This window comes from Corvus hawaiiensis, chromosome 8 (genome assembly GCF_020740725.1).
Source record: "Corvus hawaiiensis isolate bCorHaw1 chromosome 8, bCorHaw1.pri.cur, whole genome shotgun sequence".
Lineage (NCBI taxonomy): Eukaryota > Metazoa > Chordata > Aves > Passeriformes > Corvidae > Corvus > Corvus hawaiiensis.
Window position 1 is genome coordinate 14,749,851 of NC_063220.1, and position 20,763 is coordinate 14,770,613.

Below are 20,763 nucleotides of genomic sequence, written 5' to 3' on the forward strand. Positions count from 1 at the left end.
TTTTCAGGTAAGACTGTAACCCATGTTGCATACCCTGAATTGATCAGGACCCTGCTGTGCCAGAGAGTACAATCACATCCAGAATGCCAGGGTGGGAAACATCATAGCCGCAGCTGGGAAACAAGGCCTGCTGTGGTCAGCCAGTAGGATAGGTGGGGATTAGCAATGCAGCAGCTGTAAGTGGTGAGAAGCACCTGACTGATGAGGTGAGGAAGCTGTGAGACATGCTGGGCTGTGAGCCCTCAGTGCTCGAGGTGGGATTGGTGTATGAGGAGATTTCTTGGGAGGACAAGGTGCTTTTCCTAAGGGAGTTCCCAGGTTTTTGTCCCAACATAAAGCATAAACCACTTGTTTTCCAGACAGTGCTTGGGGAATGTGCCTGTTGAGTCATTACTGCCTAGTCAGGATTGAAGCCTCAGACTCACTTCAGTTACTCTGTAAAATATCCAATGAAAGATTTGAATGGCATCAGGGTGGTCCATTAGAAGAGCAGAAACCCAGAGGTAAAGCACCTTTATCCTTGCTGCCTGCTCTTCTGTAAAATATGACAAAGCTGATGAGAATCCCTCTGACAGCAGAGATAGTGGACCTCAGGAAGCAAAAGAAGGGTACAGATTTCTCGTCTCATCTTGGCAATAGCTTACAGCCTGTGAGGATGTATGGAAAAAATGTGATACTTGACAAGGTGGCAGCACCTTTGTCACCTAAAATAGAATCACAGCATTGAAAACCTATCATCAAGATTACATATTTTCAGCCTAAAGGGTACATCCACCTTTTCACATGGATCTTCAGAGATATTTGTGTCTCCCAAAACCTTGGGAACCTAAGTTCTTAACGGAGGAGCTGGGAAGGGAATGACTGCATAGTGCTGGCGTCAGCCTGCTTTAGCATTGACAGATGTGCAGGCAGTAGGAAGGATCAAAACCTGGAAAGAGTGATTAAATTTGTGGCTATAATCAATATAGTTTGGAATCCCTGCTTTAAGAGTTCATGGCTTATGTTGTGAGATATCATGAGTCATGGTCATGATTATGATACTGGTAGCTCAATTAAGATGAATATTCTGCTGACCCAGCCCCCTCAGGTTTTTGTACTCACATGGAGTTACAGCATGACAAGGCAGAGAGGCAAACCCTTCAGAGAAGAGATGAGCAGTGAGGGCTGGAGGAATTTGTAGATTGCCCAGGAGAGACCTCTGGACCAGACCCTGTGTGAGACAGGCATGAATCAATGCCTAGTTTTGAAAAGTTATGCTGGACAACAGATGGATAAAGACAGGGTAGCACAGGGAAACATACTGTTGGCAAAGAGGTGCTACTGCTTTGCTTATCTTGGTCCCAGTGAACATTTTCTGGGTATTTTAGTGGAGGAAGATTTATGGAAGGAGCTGAAGGACAGTAAGGCTTTGTGGGTTTTTAGGAGGAGCATGTCCCAGCTGTGAGGGTAGAGAAAGTGGAGGTGTGCTTGTCTTGAACATTGAAAAGAGCGGAATCTTGTGCTGAGAGACCAAAGACGGGGTGAGGATGAGCTGTGACATGTACTAAAAACTGAGACAAGGGGGCATTACCTAGGAAGGTGCCATAAGCAAGTGGCCCCCTTGGCAGCAGTGCTCCAAGTGGTTTTGAGCAAGGCCAGAGGACATCTGTACCTGTGTCAGAAAGAAGAATCACATCAGCAGTGCAGATGGTCAAGGGCTGAGTGACTGCTCCATTCACTTACTCCTTATTCATTGTATCAGTTTACAGCTCTCATGGGCAGTGTATTGGTTCTGGCCTGGAGGACCTAGCACTAGGGGTAGTTTTATTTACAGAAACATGTGGATTTAATCAGACAAACTGCTAATAATTAACCACTGATTTGGACATTGAGCCTTTCTCTCATATTGATGGTTCCTGAGCAATTACTCATTGTGTCACCCTTGACTTCTGAGTTATCTACTAACTCCATGTATAATGAGACAACATAATCATTGCAGTCACTCTACTGTCCCCTTTTATCTACTATTCCTCAGGAGCACACATGATAAAGCAAATCCAGTTCCAGCCTTAGTTGCACCGTCCCCGCTTCTCCCTGTCACACCTAGGCCTTTCTAAGCAGCAAGGGTTCAGTGGCAGTCATTCTCCTCAGGAATCGTCCTCTTTCTGTCTCAAAGTCTCTGGGGTTTTGTGGTCAGCCAACTGCAATAACACACAGACAACATGGAAATGTGGGAAAGAAAGAAGCAAAAGGAGAAGTTTGGAAAATCTTCAGGCTCTGCAGGCTGGAAATTAGTAAAAGGAACATGGATCCTGAGGACTCAGACCAGTGCAGCATGTGGTCAGCTCAGCTGCCAGACACTTTGCATTCCCAGACCTGGGGTACTGCTGGTGTCACCTTGCTAGGTGGCACCACCCACGGTGGCACCAGCCGTTGCTGGCCTTTACGTCGGCATTCAGCCGGCTTCTCTCACTGGAGAGGTCTGTTGCGCCAAAGTCATGTCTTTAGCCGGTCCAGATGAGTTTGTGTCTGTTGGTGTGCACTGATCAAGGCTGTGGTTTCTGAGCAATGGCTGTGGTGTCCTGCAGTGACTCTGTGATTTCCTTTTGTCTCCCCTTTGACCTCTTTCTTGTGTCTTCCTCTCCTCCCTTCTCTTGAGCCTCTGCAGCTTCCCAAGCCCTTTTGGTCACTGCTTTGGTTTGTGGGGTTGTGCAATAGCACCAAGTTAATAAATAACTGTGTGTCATCAGGGATTTTGTCCCAAGACCGCTTGAGGGTGTGTGGGGGGACTTTTATCCCGAGCATCCACCCAGGTCTCTCAGCTGGGCAGAGCGAGGGGAAGGAGCTGCCGCTTCTTCTCCCCTGAGCTATGTCAGCAGCCCTGGAGAAGTTCTGCGGCTCCATATTCTGGGTGAGTGGCTGTTCCATCCCCATTGCCTGTTCTCGGGGTAGGACACCCAGTGGAGGGGGAGAGCAGTGGATTCCAAGGCTCGCAGCTTGTCCTGCCAGTGGGTGGCAGAGGTTCTGCTGTTTATCCAGGACTGCCATGGCACTGAGTGCTGTGCACTGCCTGCACGGTGTTCACCAGACAGTGAGGCAATGATGCCTCCCTGAGTGAGCTCTGTCCTGTTTTAGCCCACCTGGGAAAACAGGGCACCCTGTATGGACTTCCTGGGGAATGATTTGGCTTCAGCTGCTTCTGCTGGCTTGGCTCCAGCAAGGGATGGCCATTCCACGTTCAGGCAGAGAGATGGGGAGAGGGATATCACTCGGACCTCGGCTGAGTGCTGAAATGCTCAGCCAGGAGGGCGGGTGTTGAAGGGGGATGCGATGGGGTAGAGCTGGGTGGGCAGGACCTACTGGAATGTTGGCTCTTGTCCTGTGTGCCCAGTGAGAGTTAAGCCATCCCACGTGACTCGGTGTTCTGTCCTTGCTGCCCCCAGAATGATTCTTACCTTGCTCGTCCGGATGCCGACCTGCCTGTGTGCTTCCAGCAGACTGTGCTGGTCTGGGTCCCCCTTGGCTTCTTCTGGGTTTTGGCCCCATGGCAGCTCCTGCCCATGTGCAAATCCAGAGCCAAGAAATCCTCTGTGACCATACTCTATGTCATCAAACAGGTAGAGGGGAGCTGAGGGGGCACAGATGACAGGCTGGAGCAGCCTGAGGTGTAGGTGGTGTGAGTGGGAAGATTCTGTGCTACAGTCAGGTGTGGGATGGAGAGATGAGAAGTGTAGGGGGGGAGGAGCAGTGGGATAGGGGACCATCTGGGACAGAAAGGTAAAGGGGAGTCCAGCATGAGGTGTATCTGGGACAGAGGGGATAACGGGGCTGGGGTGCAGTGGGAGGGAGGGCAGAGTGTGTACTGGGGCCTCTCATCTTGTGGGCTGTTTTCTTTCAAACTTAAAATGTTTGCAGTGCTCAGAGTCTGGGTTGAAAAGTGTTTATGGGTGTATTTCATGCCGAACTCTGTTGTCTCCCAGTGGTTCCCAGTTTCCACAATGGGCTGGCCCCCTTTCCCCACAGGTCCTGGCTACTCTGCTGATGCTGACGGCAGTGGCAGAGTTGGCCCTGGCATTTGTAGAGGATGCTGAGCAGGATGTTGTGCCAGCTGTCCAGTACACGAACCCCAGCCTGTACATCGCCACCTGGGTAAGGGCTCAGCCGTGAGTGTGGTGTGTGGCACCAGGGACAGGAGGAGGCTGCAGCACCAAGCAGCACAAGAGTTCCCTAGCACAGACATCAGTGGGAAGCTGTTTCCACGAGGGAAGGGTAGCCTGGAGATTGGATAGGACTAGCCCCAAACATGTGTGGGTGGTGCTTGAGGGCAATATGTTGAGGGCAGGTGCATGGTTGTACAATGCTCCCTGCTGCTATCCTTAAAACTGGGATGGTTCTATGCCTGCAAGTGTAGCTGAGCTCTCTGACAGAAGCTTTACTAGGAGCAGTGTGGGTTTCACAGGAGTGATTTTGCAGTGTGAACATCAGACCATGGCTTGCTGCTCTGATGTCTCACAGCTTCCTGTACATTGCTGCTCAGTTTTGTGCAGAGAGCCTGGAAGTACCACGGGATGCCCAGGCAGAGGAGAAAGCTGAGGACCTGGGGGCTACTAGCTTGATGGAATATGTGCATGCAAGTTACAGACATCTTGTGTGAGACATGGGATATTCTAACAGTCTTAACAAATGCTCAGGAGCTACACTTGGAAGCAAAAGTAACACCCTCATTTGCTATCCTTATTTTGTCCTGTCATTTAGTTTCACATGCAGAGTCCATGTGAGATGATAAGGCAAGGGCACTGCCCAGAGAAGCTGCACTGCTGGGATGTGATCTGGGTTCAGTTCCAGGTCAGGAGACAACGTGCAGGAGACAGGGTATAACCCCTCACAGCTGGACGTGTCTGAGAATCTGGACTGAGAACAGCTAAAAAGAGTGATAGTGCCCTGCTGTGATGTCAGGGTACATTCAAACCTGATCTTATGTCTTCCTGAAATAAACCTTTGCCCTATGCAATTAATTCTGAAACTTACAAAGGGTTGGTGGTGTGTTCAGGCACTCAGGATATTCAAGGCAGTGAATCCCAGCAGATCATGCGTGCTGGCATCCCAGGACACATGCTCTGAAGGCACTTTTAGATCCAGACCTAGTCCTGCAGCTCTACCTGAACCTCTGACTGATTGTCTTTTCTGCAGATCATGGTCCTGCTGATCCATGATGCACGACGCTTCTGCTTGTGCAGAGATTCAGGGGTGCTTTTCTGTTTCTGGATACTGTCCCTTCTCTGTGGGATACTGCCGTTCCAGTCGCTCGTCCGGAAAGCCCTGCAGGTTGGATTTGGCAGGAAGCTCTCTGCTTCCCCCGCCCTTGTTCTGTTCCCAAAGAAAGTTTCTTCATACTCTTCTCTTGAAAAGCTCTCTGTGGTATCGCTGAGGTCCCAGCTGCCCTGGGGACCTTGGGGAACCAGAAAAGACCTGAGAAGGAATTGCTGTTGAAATTCATCCTGTCTAATTTCTCTCCTTAAACAGTTATGGGAGGAGGTCAGCGAGAAGCAGGGAGAGGTTGCAAAGGGAAGCTGATCCAGGACTCAGAGCGAGTTTTGCAGTGCTCTGTTGGGCTCAGCCAGGGGATGGATCTTGTCTCTGAGTACCAGGTGGCCTTGAGATAACCCCCTGCAATAACCTCGGCTTTCCATTCCTGCAGGAACCAATCTCTGACCTGCCAAGGTTCATCCTTTTCTTCATCTCCTACGGGCTCCAGCTGCTGCTCTTCCTTGTCTCAAACTTCTCAGATGTTGCCCCAGAAACAAAGGAAATCGGGAAGAAGGTATGAGGACTATGTGGGAGTGGGTTTGAGGCACCACATCCTGAGCATTGTGTGGGGCAGGGCAGGCTCCATGCAGGCTCCTTGGGAAGACCTGAGGACTTCATCACAGGGCCCAGCAAGAGCTGGAGCCTATAGCACAGGGCATCTGCATGTGTGACCAGAGGGGGCTGCTACTGGCTGTGAGATGAGGTTTCTGGGGCTGGAGCTGGCATGGTTTGAAACCTATGATGCTCCTTAATGGCTGGGGGTGCTAAATCAGCTTTTGTCAACACCATCTCCCAGCGTCAACAATCTCTCAGTATGCCCTTTGCTTTGCACCATAGAACCCAGAGGTGACAGCCTCCATCCTGAGCTCCATCACCTTTGAATGGTACAGCAGGTGAGCAGGGCTCTGAGGGAGGTTGGGCTGGCAAAATGCAGGGGTGCCCCAGGGGAACCTGCAGCACAGGCTGCTTGGAGTTAGGTGGAAGAGGCACCACACTGGGTGCAGCCTGTGCAGCCTGAGCCCGGGGCCAGGCTGGGTGTGAAGGCTCTGCGCTTGCAGCAAGGAGTCTCCAACAAGTATTCCAACGGGATTTCTCTGTCCCACAGCATGGTCCTCAAGGGCTATCGCAAGCCTTTGGAGATAGAGGATGTCTGGGAATTGAAAGATAAAGACAAGACAAAGGCTCTTTACACTGCTTTTGAGAAGAACATGAAGACTGCAATGCGGAAGGCCCAAGCAGAACTGGAGAAACGGAAACGCAAGAAGAGACGCCAGGGAAGTGACCCAGACCATGTGAACAGCATGAGCAAGGCCCAGAGCCAAGACATCCTGGTGCTGGTAAATCCATTCCTGCTCTTGGTCTTGTATGAGACTGAGACATCCAGGTCCAGCCTTGGGGAGCAGGGTCACCTCACTTCCTGCAGCCCTCTTTGCTGGGTTTTCCCTTCTTTGATCCTGCAGGTCCATGGGCAAAGATAGGGGAACCCATGACAGGGTCTTCCTGTTGTGTCCTTGGCAGATCCCCATATTTTGAGAGACCAAGAAAGTCCATCCTTCTGCCTTACATAAAGACAGGAGCCACCCTCAAGTCTGCAGTACAAGCAGTTCCCTTATGTCTATCTACCTCAGATACTTCCCAGCAACCGAGGTCAGAGTAAACATCATTCCATGACCACCCCTGGCCTCAGATTCTTCATATTTGCCCGATTTTTGGCCTGAGAGGTTCAGGCTGGTTTGGGTTTCAACAATTGTCTTTGGTACAAAAGAGAAGGTGTTAGTCCTGGGTGTGTGTGACATAATCAGAGATCAGTGAAAGGGAATGTGACAGGAGTTAAAACTAAGGCTTCATTTAGGATGCCTGATCTGGGGTCTGTGAGGTGCTGCCCTGGAATTCCTTCCAGATACAGGATGCCTGCACAACCAGCTCTCTCACTTTGGTGTGGACTTCCCTCTAGGAGGAGAAGCAGCCAAAGAAGAAGAAGAAGAAGAAGATGGGAGACAACAAGGACGCTGGCCCTCCCAAGGATTATGCCAGGGGCTGGTTGATGAAAACCCTGGCCAAGACCTTCCGGCAGAACCTCTTGCTAGCGGTGGCATTCAAGGTGGTGCATGACGCACTTGTGTTTGTCAGCCCCCAGCTGCTGAAGTGAGTTCTTTCTCTCTGTCCTGACTTTGCACCCAGCCCCACCACCTCCCAGTGCATGTGCTGTACTCAGCCCCACCATCTTCCATATGTGTGCCTCTCCCAGCCATGGACCCTGGGGACATTTCGTGCCCTCACCAAAAGTGGGAGAATGTGTTGGGATACACTTTAATCAAGAGCTGATCTGAGCTGCCTGCCAGCTCTTATGTGTAATATCTTGCTCCCTGCATTCTCTGTTATGCAGTCCTGCTCCCTCCCTGGAGACAGTCCCAGTTCTTCTTTGGGGCCCTCCACGAGTCAGTGCAGCTCAGCCCAGCAGGGCCTCCCCAGTTTGTTTTGCAGAGCAGCACGGTCCCTGTGGATGATCTTACATTAGTGACCCATTGCCATGTCCCTGGCAGAACAGGGTTCCCAGCTTGCTGAGCATCGCCAGCTCTCTGGGGCAAGGTTTTGGTCACCACTCTTGTGAGGATGCTCTCCCTGCATTCATTTGGAACACCCTGCTTGGGTCTGTCTCACTAGAGTGTGTGTCTCATGAGCTTCTTTCCCCTCCAGGCTGCTGATTGCCTTTGTGTCGGACGAGGATTCCTTTGCCTGGCAAGGCTATTTATATGCCATCCTGCTCTTCCTGACAGCGCTGATCCAGTCCCTCTGCCTGCAGCAGCACTTCAGCTTGTGCTTCCAGCTTGGCATAAACGTGCGTGCCAGTCTCATCGCTGCCATCTACAAGAAGGTCTGTATGGTTCTGTCATCACCCCTGTTGGCTTTCTCCAAGCTGGGCTGTGCATAAAATCATCTGTTGCCTGCCCCATCAAGCTGGGGTGACTGGGGTGTGTGCACTTTACTCCTCAGAAGGCACAGGGAGAGCTTGGGGGACACCCATCCTGCGCTGGGGACACTGTGAGCCCTAGTTCTGCTTGTGACCTGGGAGCTGCAACCATGTGTTTGACAGCTACCAGGGGCCGAGGGAGGTTTCTCTTCAGAGCAGTGCAACACCTAGGGCAGGTGCCACTAGGATTCCTGCACGGGGATGTGTTTCTTTGCACCCAGCATGCAGTGGCTCCAGGTCTGCAGGCAGTGAGGAAAGCACCTGTGGCCAGTACAGAGGCACCAGGAGCAAACTCAGAAGTGGTTTCAGCCTGGCCTGCTAATTCCCTGCTCTGAGCCATGCTGCTGGCAGCAGGGCTGCTCCCAGACTGGCTTGTGGTGACTGTGCTTTCTCTTTCCAGGCACTCACCATGTCCGGAGCCACCCGCAAGGAGTCCACGGTGGGAGAGACTGTGAATCTGATGTCAGCTGATGCCCAGAGGTTCATGGACATGGCCAACTTTGTTCACCAGCTGTGGTCATCCCCCCTGCAAATTATCCTGTCCATTGTCTTCCTTTGGGGAGAGCTAGGCCCCTCTGTCTTGGCTGGTATTGCAACCATGGTGCTGCTCATCCCCATAAATGCATTCCTGGTTGCCAAGGCCAAAACCATTCAGGTCAGTGGTGGGTGCAATATCCTCCCTGGTCCCCCACGTCCATCCCCACTGTTGCTCCCCTCCCTCATTTTCCACACTCCCTACCCTTTGCTGTTATGCTGTGGATCTTTCCCAGCCTAGGAAGTTGATCTCGCTTGGCTGGAGGTATCTCTAGCCTGAGCCAGAGGTGGTCAGCTGCCATGAGTAGGAGACAGGTGAGATCTGTTCTACCATCACAGCTGAACTTGAACCAGACTGGGCACAGCCTTGAGGACTAAAAATGAGATATTGCCAATTGTAAGATGAAGCTTCAGCTTCTACCTGACAGCAGGGTGGTGTTTTTCCCCAGCTTGTCCAGAGCCACCGGGAGCCAAGGCTCACCTTCATGAGATGACTTCTCCAGGCTATGGAGCAGCCCAGATGTATTTCCAAGGGTGAGCTGCTGTCTGGTTTAGGTGATGTCTGGCTCTTCTGTTTGTAGGAGAGGAACATGAAGAACAAGGACGAACGCATGAAAATAATAACTGAAATCCTCAATGGAATCAAGGTGAACAGTGGAGTGGAGACTCCCTGGGCAGCTGCTGCACCCCTCTTCTTGGTGCACTGTACCTGGAGGCAGCACACCTGTATAACCCTGCTGCACCAGTGTTAGTCTAGCTTGGGGGCCCTGGGTCTGGGTCTCAGCAATTCCCTTGGCTTCCTCATCTATTGAAAAGTTGGCTGGGGAGGAGCTCTGGGACTTGAGAGCCAAGAGAGGATTTTCTGAGTGTTTCCTGGATGGCTGTGGTAGTGGCATGGTGGCAGAGGGGCTGGTGGTGACCTGTAGGCTAAGGCTGAGGGAGTGGGAGTGCACTGGGGAGTGCTGTAAGCCGTGAGCAGGACAGGAGAGGGGAGATGCAGTGGCCAAGCAGGCTTGTGAGCAAGCCAGGAGCTGGTGACAGAGGTGCTGGCCACCAGTGAGCTGAGCGTGGAAGTGGGCATTCCTGTGAGGCCAGAATCTGCTCACACTGCTCATCCTGCAGATCTTGAAGCTTTTTGCCTGGGAGCCCTCCTTTGAGAAGCGAGTTAATGATATCCGTGCACATGAGCTCAAGAACTTGGTGAACTTCGGTTACCTGCAGTCAGTCTCTATCTTCGTATTCACATGTGCTCCCTTCCTGGTGAGTGACAACAGCCCTGGGGAGGCACATACCTTCCTCTGAGCTGGGGCTGGGCTGTGTCCAAGGGAATGGGAAGTATCTGGAACCTCAGCTGGAGTGCTCCTGGCTGGTGGATGCCTGGGATGCAGATTACGGTTCTGGCTGCTGGCAGGAGAGCTGTAGTGGAAAGGGGTCTCACCGAGATGGTGAAATGGGGCCCAAAGGAGAAGGGAAGCAGGAGGATAACAGGTCTCCAGCAGGAAGGCACTGCTGAGGCCTTGGGGCAGTGTGAGGGTCTGAGCTGCACACAACCACACTGATGGTGGCTTTCCCTGATATCTGTCCCAGGTCTCCTTGGCAAGCTTTGCTGTCTACGTGCTCGTGGATGAGAACAACATCTTGGATGCACAGAAGGCCTTTACTGCCATCTCCCTTTTCAATGTGCTGCGCTTCCCCATGGCTATGCTGCCCATGGTCCTCTCCTCCCTGGTGCAGGTCAGGCCTCATACAGGGCCGGGGGTGTAGGGGGATCCTATGCCCCTGTCCAAACCAGCACATGGAGCTCGGGTGTGTGATGGACCCCCAGGGTCAGTGCACAGGGCTCTGCTGGCAGTGGGGTGGGACAGGACTCACATGCATGACACAGGTTTGGGGCTCAGACGTTGGGTGGGGACTCTGTGATGTGGTGCTCTTCTTGTGGGGCTCCTGCCAGCCCACCCATCTGTGCCCCATGCCCACATGCTGTCCTCACCCTCTTTCTCTCATGGCAGACCAATGTGTCGACTGCGAGGCTAGAGCGCTACCTGAGTGGAGAAGACCTGGACACCTCAGCTATCCACCACAACCCCATTGCAGGCAGGTGAACCTCCAGATTACTCCCTCTGGGTCCCAGGCTGGCCCAGCCCTGGGCTTTCCCCTCTCTGAGGGACATCTGTCTCTGACAGGCAGTGCCGTGCGCTTCTCGGAGGCCACCTTTGCCTGGGAGCAGGACGGTGACGCTGCCATAAGAGAGTGAGTGCTCTGTGCCACATCAGGGGCAGAGGGCTGGGAAGGGGGAGGCTTTGTGTGTTATTAGTCGGGGAGGGCAATCACCTCTCACAGTGCTGCTAGATGTGAGTGTCCCAGAGACACTGCTCTGTGCTGGTCTCACACAGGAACTGACGGGCGACCTGGCAGTGCTGCTTCCTCAGCCCTCATGTCTTTGCAGTGTCACCCTGGACGTAACACCTGGGAGCCTGGTGGCTGTGGTGGGGGCTGTGGGCTCAGGCAAATCTTCGTTGGTGTCAGCCATGCTTGGGGAGATGGAGAATATCAAGGGACACATCAATATCCAGGTGAGAGGAGCCAGCCAGTGCAGGGGGCTTTGGGGCTGCCTGGGAGCTCAGTGGGGAAGCAGAACCATCCCAGAGTGGTGGCTCAGGGCAAGGACAGGCTGCAGGAGGAGTCAGTGCTCAGGCTGATCTCTGACAGGTAGCTGTTCTTGTGTATCCTTCCAGGGCTCCCTGGCCTATGTCCCCCAGCAGGCCTGGATCCAGAACGCCACGCTGAAAGACAACATCCTTTTCGGGTCAGAACTGGATGAAGCCAAGTATCAGCAGGTCCTCAAGGCCTGCGCCCTCCTTCCAGACCTGGAATTGCTGCCTGCAGGTGACCAGACAGAGATTGGAGAGAAGGTACCAGCCCTGGGCACTATGGGTTTCTGATAGCACCTGCAGCAGAGGTCAGAGCTGTTGCCCTGTGCCAGCCACATGTTCAGGGAGGGCCTTTCCCTTCCAGGGGATCAACCTGAGCGGGGGCCAGAAGCAGCGGGTCAGCCTGGCCCGGGCGGTGTACAGCAACGCAGACATCTATATCCTGGATGATCCTCTGTCTGCCGTGGATGCCCACGTGGGCAAGTACCTCTTTGAGCACGTGCTGGGGCCAAAAGGGCTGCTGCAAAAGAAGGTGAGCACCCATCCCCTGCAACCTACCACCCAGCCAGGCAGGAGTGGCACTGGCATGGTGTTAACGATCCAAGGAAGTCTGAGGTTGCTTGCTTGGGACAGAGAGAAATCCTGTAGCTTTCATGTGAGGCTGCAGCAGGCAGGAGAGGCCTCATGAGTCCCCAGAGAGGTACCCTGTGTCCTCATAGCCAGGCATTGATAAGCAGAGAAGTCCCCAAGTAGGAAATGGAGAGCCTGCAGACCCATGGCTGGGGATGAGGGGTGCTCTGATGATCACTACCCTGCAACCCCTTTGTTGCAGACACGGATCTTGGTGACGCACAGTATCGGTTTCCTGCCCCAGGTCGATAACATTGTGGTGCTGGCAGCAGGAGCAGTGTCTGAGCATGGCTCCTACAGCACCCTACTTGCAAAGAAGGGGGCCTTTGCCCAGTTCCTGAACTTGTATGGCAACCAGGAGGAGGATGTGCCAGAGGAAAATACCACAGGTATTGGGAACACAGTGGGGCTGTGGCAGTTAGAGGGGCTGTGCATGTATATTGGAGATGAGAAGATCTGATCTGTCAGCCTGACCAGGCCCTATCCAGCCCAGGCACCAATGGTGCCTGCTGTGACTCCTTCTCAGCTTCTGGCAATCAGCAACACAAGGACTTCCTGACTAAGGTTTGCATTCAGGCATTATGTTGGACATCCAGCACAGGACCTGTTTAAGTTTTTTACTCCCTTTTTAGTTCATTTATTATGTATCCCAAAAACTCATGTGGCAACAGGCTCCATATTTTTGTGATGCTGGGGTCAGAAAGATCCTTTGGTTTGTTCTAAACTTCCCACTGGAAAAAATTTCATCTTTATCATACTCCCCAGTGCTATGGGGAGGAGTGGTGCCAGGTCAGGGGGATGCTCACTCTGTCAGGGCTCAGCTGAATTGTCCAGCTGCAGCCTGACTATTCCCAGTATGTCTTCACAGGACCCATCTTCACCTGCTCAAAGAGACATTTCTGAGCTGGAGTGATATGACCTACCAGATCTTGTACCTACTAAACTAGCACAAATGTTTGCTTGAGGTCTGGCCAGTGGTGCTGGGATAAGTCAGCAGCAGGGATTGCCTCCATGCAGGCTGTTAGCCCTATGTCCCCTGTCAGTTCTCCCTCCTGCACAATGTATTTCTTCCTCCTCCTGCTGTGCTGGTCTTGCAGCAAGGCTGGAGAGGGTGTGATATGTGGTGGTAGGACACAGCCTAGGCCGAGGGTGTGGCGTGGAGCTGAGCGGAGCAGAGGTGTGGTGCATGGGATGTGCTGTATGCTCTTTCCTCAGTGCCTGACCCTACCTTCCCCCATCCCTGTGCTTGTAGCTGTTGCTTTAGCTGGGGATGAAGAGGAGGCTGATGAAGGTGTCGATCCTTGCATGGAGGAGGGCTCTGGTGATGTGGTGACCATGACCCTGAAGCGAGAGGCCAGCATCCATCGGAGAAAATTGAGTCGCAGGTGGGACACGACCTGAGCTCTCAGCTCTTTCCCCTGGCACATGCACTGCTCCCTCGGAGACAGGGATCTGGGGGCTTCCTGGGGAGTTTCTGCTAGGAGCCTCCCTCCCTGCCCCTGCTCCTACCGCAAGCCACTCTGGGTCAGGAGCACCTGATTTTGCCTTTACTCACACTAGTGTGCCACAGCCTTACTCTGCTGTCTTCCCTGAAACTCGTGCTGCTGGCTAGTTCTGCTTTTGGGAATGAGGCTATAATTTTATGTCTGTACATGCCTAGTGCTTCCACAAGGCTCACTCAAAGCTGCCCGAGTTAGGACATTGTTTTCCAGAGGACTCCACCACCGGAGACCCAGTGCAGCATAGAGATGGACCCCCAGGAGATTAGGAGTGATCCAAGACCTTGTGACTAATGGTACTCATCACCTCCCTGCAGCCTTAGTAGAAAGAGCACCAGTTCCCGGAAGAAGGCCCAGGAGGAGCCCTCAAAGAAGCTGAAGGGACAACAACTGATTGAGAAAGAAGCTGTGGAAACCGGCAGGGTGAGGAGGATGGAGGGATGAAGCATTGTGCTGCTCTGGCTAAGTGCTGCCAGACCCTGACTGTGGCTCAGGGAAGCTGGTGTGGGCTGGCTGTGGCCCCTCCACAGCCAAGAGACACGAAGGAGACAGAGCTGCCTGGGACTGGTGGGCGGGGTGGTGGAGGGGAGCGCTGTGGGCAGCAGGGTGGAGTCCCAAGGCTGTGCTGGGTGTCATTGCCTGCGCTCTGATGGGCTCAGCTGTCCACAGGTGAAGTTCTCTATGTACCTGCGGTACCTGCGTGCTGTTGGCTTGTGCTTTTCCTTCTGGATTGTCATGGGCTACGTTGGACAATACGTTGCCTATGTGGGGACCAACCTGTGGCTCAGTGCCTGGACTGACGACGCGCAGCACTACGTGAACCAGACCTACCCCACGCAGCAGCGGGACCTGCGGATCGGTGTCTTTGGGGCACTGGGGGTGTCACAAGGTGAGGGCGGGAGGACAGCGGTTCCCACTCGCCTCATCTGTGTGCTCCAGGAGGGATATGACTTGCAAGGCCTGCAGCCAGCAGTGCAGCAAGGAGCAGGGGACCCAGCACTGTGTTCATTTGCCTGCTGCCTTCCTTCTGGCTCCTGGCTGAATTGATGACACATGCTAGTCTGAAAGCAGCATAAATTGCCCCAAGTCTGTGTTGCCCCCTTAGCTTTAAGATCATTTTCCTTAATCAGATTGGACATAGTGCTAGGGCCCAAGGCTTTCCAGTAAGGTTAGTGTTCCTCCCCTGTGCTGGGACGCAGCTGCTGTGGCTTCCCAAGAAGGTGGGATGCGCGATTATCCCAGTGGCTCACTGCAGACGTGTCTGTTTGGTGTGTCCATCCAGCCAAAGGGTGCCAGGGGCCAGTGTCACACACGAGCTGGTGACAGCCTCGTGCTCTCCCTGCAGCTCTCTTCCTGCTCTTCGCAACCATGCTGTCTGCCCAGGGCGCCATGCGAGCCTCCCGCGTCATGCACCAGCAGCTGCTCAGCAACATCCTGCGCGTGCCCATGAGCTTCTTCGACACCACCCCGACCGGCCGCATCGTCAACAGGTTTGCCAAGGTAAGAGAACACCCCCAACATGCAGAAGGTGTTCGTTCCAGCAGGTCTGGAGAGCACTGGGTAGTGGCATAACCCTGCTCTTGTTGAGCACTGCACAGCTAAGCCCAGGTAAGGGCCAGGAAGGGACCAGGAGGGCATGGTGGATGCAAGGCTGACTGTGAGGCAAACCACATCCTGGGCTATACTAGAAAGACAGTGTGGCGAATCACAGGAAGTTGTTACCTCCTCTGCCCAGTGATAAGGAGGTCACACCTGAATACTGTGTCCTGTTTGGGGTCACCTGGGCAAGAAAGATCTGGAGAGACAGAAGAGGGTCCGTAGTAGATTACTAAGAGAGGTAAGAGCCTAGAGCTCATGTCCCATGATGTGAAGTCCTTCTGGTTATAGACTTCCAGCAAAATCTATAGTCTTTTCCATGTAAGTGAAGGTCATGAAACAAAGAGAAAATGAGAAAGGAGGGAAAATACAAAAAGGTAATTTCAAGTGTGCTGCTACTCCACTTCTTCCTTTGGTGCTGTCTCTTGATTTTTGGGAACAAAAATTTCTCTTCAAATAAAGGCTATGGGCCTGCTGGGTTTACTCTGAGTTGTGAGAGTATGTGGTGCCCAGCTAGGAGATGGATGGACCAGATGGAGACCTGGGTGCACCTGCATGGACCTGGAGTTTGCCCTGTCCCTCTCTTTGCTTCAATTAGTGCTCCTGCATCCTTGGTCCTGATGAAGATGCAGTTCTTAAAGCTGGTCTGTGTAACAGGAGAGTATTACAGGAAGTTTCTCTGTTAACTCAGCTGTTCCCAAGCTAAGAACTGTGGCCCTAAATGATGTTGTGACCATAACACTGATTCAGGGTCATCCAATATTTTTACAAGTGTCTGGCACTGTGTTACCATACGAGTGTGTAGGAACCTTGTATGTATGGGGCCTTTGAAGGCTTCTCATTCTCTCTGGGGTCACTGACTGCTTCTCTATACCTTTTGATATGCTCCAGGATATCTTCACAGTGGATGAGACCATTCCCATGTCCTTCCGCACCTGGCTCTCCTGTTTCATGGCCATCATTAGCACACTGATCATGATCTGCCTGGCCACTCCATTCTTCGCTGTCGTTATCGTTCCCTTGAGTGTCTTCTACTATTTTGTGCTGGTGAGTAACTGGGCCTTGAGTGAAGCTTCTGCCCTGCTGAGAGCAGTATCTTTGTGGCTGCTGGGCTTTGTGTTGGTAACCAAGCTGTGTCCCTCGTTTCAGCGCTTCTATATCTCCACGTCACGCCAGCTAAGGCGTCTGGACTCTGTCACCAGGTCTCCCATCTACTCTCACTTTGGTGAGACAGTGTCAGGCCTTTCCGTGATCAGGGCCTATGGACACCAAGAACGGTTCCTGAAGCACAATGAGACCACCATGGACATAAATCAGAAAAGTGTTTATTCCTGGATAATATCAAATAGGTGAATTTTACCCCTTATGCTACAGCACAGCCTGCAGCACCTCTGCCCAGGGGCTTCTGGGTCCTGAGGGAGGTCCTTGAGATGCTGCAGTCCTCCCTCTTGATCTCAGCATTGAGGGTCTGTGTAGGTACTGGGGGAGTTTAGGATAGGGGCACCATCTGTGGCAATGGGACATTTTAGGGTGATTTTTTTATGCCCCCCTACAAAGTGTCCAGAGGCCAGGCAGGGTGAGTTGTGCAGTCAAGGGCTGAGATGCTCTTGGTGAGTTCTGTGAAGAAGGTGATCCTCCAGGCCCAGTGGGAGTGTGATGTGGGCACTTTCTGATTTTGAATCTTACTGGTAAATGATTTGGGTGTGTGAGGGTTGTATGGTTGGGGCTCTTCTGATACATGGCATTACCAGTACAAGAGGTTATGTGTGAGACATGGACTGACATAAATGAACCTGCTTGCAGAATTGGCCACAAACGACCTGCTGTGTACATGAACCAACGTGTGCTGTGTGTAGAGCACTGGGCTCATGGCTGGGTGTGGGGATGCTGCTGCAGTGCTGCTGTTACTGCTGGGCTCTGTGTTGGGCACAGGCAGATGCCTCCCTGCCTCTCTCACTGTCCTTCACCTGTCTTCTCCTGGTGCAGGTGGCTGGCCATCCGTCTGGAGTTCGTGGGGAGCCTGGTGGTGTTCTTCTCTGCACTTCTAGCAGTGATTGCAAAGGGCACTTTGGAGGGTGGCATCGTGGGTCTTTCTGTCTCCTCCGCTCTCAATGTGAGTGAATGAAAGCATTTTGTCCTTCCAGGACAGGGTTGTCTCTGGGAGCTCTGGGCTGGTGGCAGGATGCTGCCCTGACACCAGCTGTGATCCATGGAAATGGGATTATCTGGGGTGTCCCACCAGCTAGGGAGTGGCTATAGAGCCAGGGAAGCACATATCCATCCCAGTGTGAGTGGGATGCTTGCTGCTATGAGGAGGAATATGGCCCTGCTGTGGATCAGAGATGGTGCAGTAAAGGTTCTGAAGGGCTGGAGAGAGGTGGGCTGTCTCTTGGCAGTGGAGCATTAGGAAGCAGGCCACGGATGCTCGTGCCCAGGATGAGTCCCTGAGTCTCAGTCCTGGGCTGAGGTGGGAGGTGGTTGTTCCTAGGGGCCACTGAGCTTTGGATCCTTTGATTCTGCCATGCAGGTGACCCAGACACTGAATTGGCTGGTGCGGACATCTTCGGAGCTGGAGACCAACATTGTGGCTGTGGAGCGGGTCCATGAGTACATGAAGGTGCAGAATGAGGTGAGGAAACCAGGGTCCAGGCAACCATCAGCTGCACAGCTTGGTGCTAGGCAGCATCACAGAGTGAGCCTCCCTAATGCTCCTGTGCCCTCCCCCAGGCTCCATGGGTGACAAAAAAGCGTCCACCACGTGGCTGGCCCAGCAAAGGCGAGATCCAGTTCATTGACTACCAAGTTCGCTACCGACCTGAACTGGACCTGGTTCTTCAGGGGATCTCCTGTAATATTGAGAGCACTGAGAAGGTGCCTCTGCCCTCACTACACTCTTTATAGAGACTCTGTTAAAGCTGTTTCTTCTTCTTGGCTTCAGTCTGTGCACTGGGGTGGGATGGTGATGGGATGTGGCTCCTGGGGACTTGAGCTGCAGAAAAGGAACCAAAGCAGACAATCTGGGTGATGGTAAGGGCAGGAAGGCCCACCAGACCAAGATGGAGACCATCTGCTCTGTTTTCTACAGCCCTGTCAGCTGGTCTAAAAAGCTGCTTCCACAGGTTGGGGTTGTGGGCCGGACCGGGGCTGGAAAATCCTCCCTCACCAACTGCCTGTTCCGGGTGCTGGAGGCAGCTGGAGGGAAGATCATCATCGATGAAGTGGACATAGCAACAATTGGCCTCCACGACCTGCGCAAGAACCTCACCATCATTCCCCAGGTGAGCTGATCCCCACCTCTCCACATCCCACCGCTGCATGGCCCCCCGCAGTCAGTGCATGGCCTCAGTGCATCCCTGGGTGCTGTGGACGTGCCAAAGGCCTGTGAGCAGGCTGTCACCACATCCCCTGCCAGCTGCAGGCAGTGCTGTGGGCAGGATGTGGCCACACTTGGAGGCCTGGAGCCATTGCCCCTGCTGAATGGCTGTGGTGGGGCTGAACACGGTGCTGTCCCTGGCAGGACCCTGTGCTCTTTACTGGAACCTTGCGGATGAACCTGGACCCCTTTGACCAGTACTCGGACGAGGAGGTCTGGAAGGCCCTGGAGCTGGCTCATCTGAAGACATATGTGCAAGGCCTTCCCGAGGGGCTGCTGCATCTCGTGAGCGAGGGAGGGGAGAACCTGAGGTGAGCAGAGATGCAGGCTCAGCTCCCCTCCCTTCTCTTGGTCCCAGGGTCCAGCCTGGAACAGCAGCCTCCAGTGAAGTGGCTGTCCAGGGATGATGCACAGAAGCTTCTGGGAAGTGAAGATGGAAGAAAACGGCCGAGGAGTCTTAGGGAGCTAGTGTGAGCCAACCCTTCTGTGGTGGCCCAGAAAGCAAGATTCTGAGGGATGTGGTGCTCAGGGTGGCAGACGGTCAGCGGGGAAAGGACAGGGACGGTGTTGGGGTCGGAGCAGTGAGAGGTAGTAGGCTTGCAGAAGCTCTGCTAGTGTCGGTCTAGTAACTCGTGCTCTTCATCTCATCCCAGTGTTGGGCAGAGGCAGCTGGTGTGCCTGGCTCGGGCCCTTCTCCGCAAAGCCAAGATCCTCATCCTGGATGAAGCAACAGCAGCCGTAGATCTGGAAACTGATCATTTAATCCAGACAACAATCCGGAGAGAGTTTGCTGACTGCACTGTCCTTACTATCGCCCACCGCCTCCACACCATCATGGACAGCAACAGGTACCACGGGACAGTACTGTGGGGCAAAGGGAATGGGGATCTGAACTCCTAGGATGGGGTGAGGGGTGGACAGCAGCAGAAGCAAGAATGCAGCCAGAGGGCCAGGGGTGGATGCAGTGCCTGAGGCAGTAATACACCGTGGTGAAGAGAACAGAAGCAGAGGACAGATGCCCATGCAGTAGTTATGCCTTTGTGGAAGAAACATTTTCTGGGATCCTTCTTTACAGCAACAGACCATAGAGGCATCTGCTATTGACACCTCATGTGTGTGACCCCGCCAGCACAGGGAGGAGGGCTGTGCCCTCATTGCTGCTGAGAGGAGAACCACATAAAGTGGTTTAGGAGGGGTGAGGCTGCAGCGCTATCCACTCGGATCCTGGGACTTCATGCCTTCTTGTTCCCTTCTGCCAGGGTGATGGTGCTGCAGGCTGGGCAGATTGTGGAATTTGACAGTCCTGAGGCGTTGCTCATGAAGCAGGGCATCTTCTCCGCGATGGCGAAGGACGCCGGCATCGCCATTACAGAAACCACCGCCCTGTAGGCGGAGCGCCGCAGGGGCCGGGGGTGTGAGGCAGCTCCTCCTGTGCCACTCGCCCAGTGGGCACCGGTGTCTCCAAGCTGCCCAGGAATTTGCCTCTCTGCAGCGGGGAAGCAGAGAGGGAGGCTTCTCTGGTTGTCCAGGGACAGAGCATCTGGACTCGAGTGAGCTTTTAACCTTGCTACCGCATCCTGCCTGCTGTGCACAAAAGGGTCTGGAGCTGCATAATATACTCCAGGATAGAGGGGAAAAGCTATCTGCCAGGCAGGGAGAACATGACCTCCATTAGGGGTGGCATTAGTTTTTGTACTTCACCATGCCAGGTGACCCTACCTTAGAGATGCTTTTGCACTATGGAATGAAATTTACAGTTTAATCTAAGAATGAATGTTGTAATTTATTTACTTTTTGTAACTTTGTTGTCTTCTAACTAAAAGGCTGATGTCAAGGCATGTTAAGTAAGCCCCGGTTTAGCTTTAAGCCTGGCTAGTGCTTGGGTGGGGAGAGCTGCCAACAGAGGTTACACAGAGCTGGGCAGTCCAAATTCAGTGGCACAGCTCTACTCAGCCAAGAACACTATTCTCTAGCAAAACCAGGGCCGCCTGCCTGCGGCTACTGCTCCCTTTGATTGTAGTGCAAACAAATGAGCCCTCCCTGAGGCTATCACAACCACTTGTGGGGCAGATTTTGGGCTGTGGCTCCAGACTGCAAACCTGATTGTGGTGGAGACAAGCTAGAGAGCAACCAGCACACCTCTGTGCTACAGCCAGGCACACACAAAGTATGGTGGTTACTGTTGACAAACCCTTGACTTGTTCTTGGGCCTGACCTCAGCTG

The 20,763-nt window shown here is 53.3% G+C and overlaps 1 protein-coding gene across 3 annotated transcripts; it reads left to right on the forward strand.

The window, feature by feature from the left end:
- The first annotated feature begins 72 nt into the window (after positions 1-72).
- ABCC2 (ATP binding cassette subfamily C member 2) lies at positions 73-20,307 on the forward strand. Of its 3 annotated transcripts, XM_048310480.1 has the most exons (32): positions 73-2,890; positions 3,423-3,596; positions 4,003-4,128; positions 5,170-5,304; positions 5,678-5,800; positions 6,124-6,179; positions 6,392-6,623; positions 7,241-7,431; positions 7,984-8,161; positions 8,658-8,912; positions 9,373-9,438; positions 9,914-10,051; positions 10,379-10,525; positions 10,801-10,889; positions 10,979-11,041; positions 11,238-11,364; positions 11,527-11,703; positions 11,807-11,974; positions 12,275-12,461; positions 13,325-13,457; positions 13,889-13,994; positions 14,241-14,460; positions 14,917-15,071; positions 16,059-16,214; positions 16,317-16,516; positions 17,154-17,280; positions 17,695-17,796; positions 17,895-18,038; positions 18,287-18,445; positions 18,685-18,851; positions 19,194-19,388; positions 19,800-20,307. In XM_048310480.1, exons 1-32 carry the CDS (start codon positions 2,849-2,851, stop codon positions 19,927-19,929), a joined length of 4,668 nt encoding a protein of 1,555 aa, XP_048166437.1. In that variant the 5' UTR covers positions 73-2,848; the 3' UTR covers positions 19,930-20,307. The 3 variants fall into 3 exon arrangements, with proteins under 3 accessions (XP_048166437.1, XP_048166438.1, XP_048166439.1); XM_048310481.1 differs by lacking the exon at positions 9,373-9,438; XM_048310482.1 differs by lacking the exon at positions 73-2,890 and having other exon boundaries at positions 3,500-3,596; positions 3,960-4,128.
- The last annotated feature ends 456 nt before the right edge of the window (positions 20,308-20,763 follow it).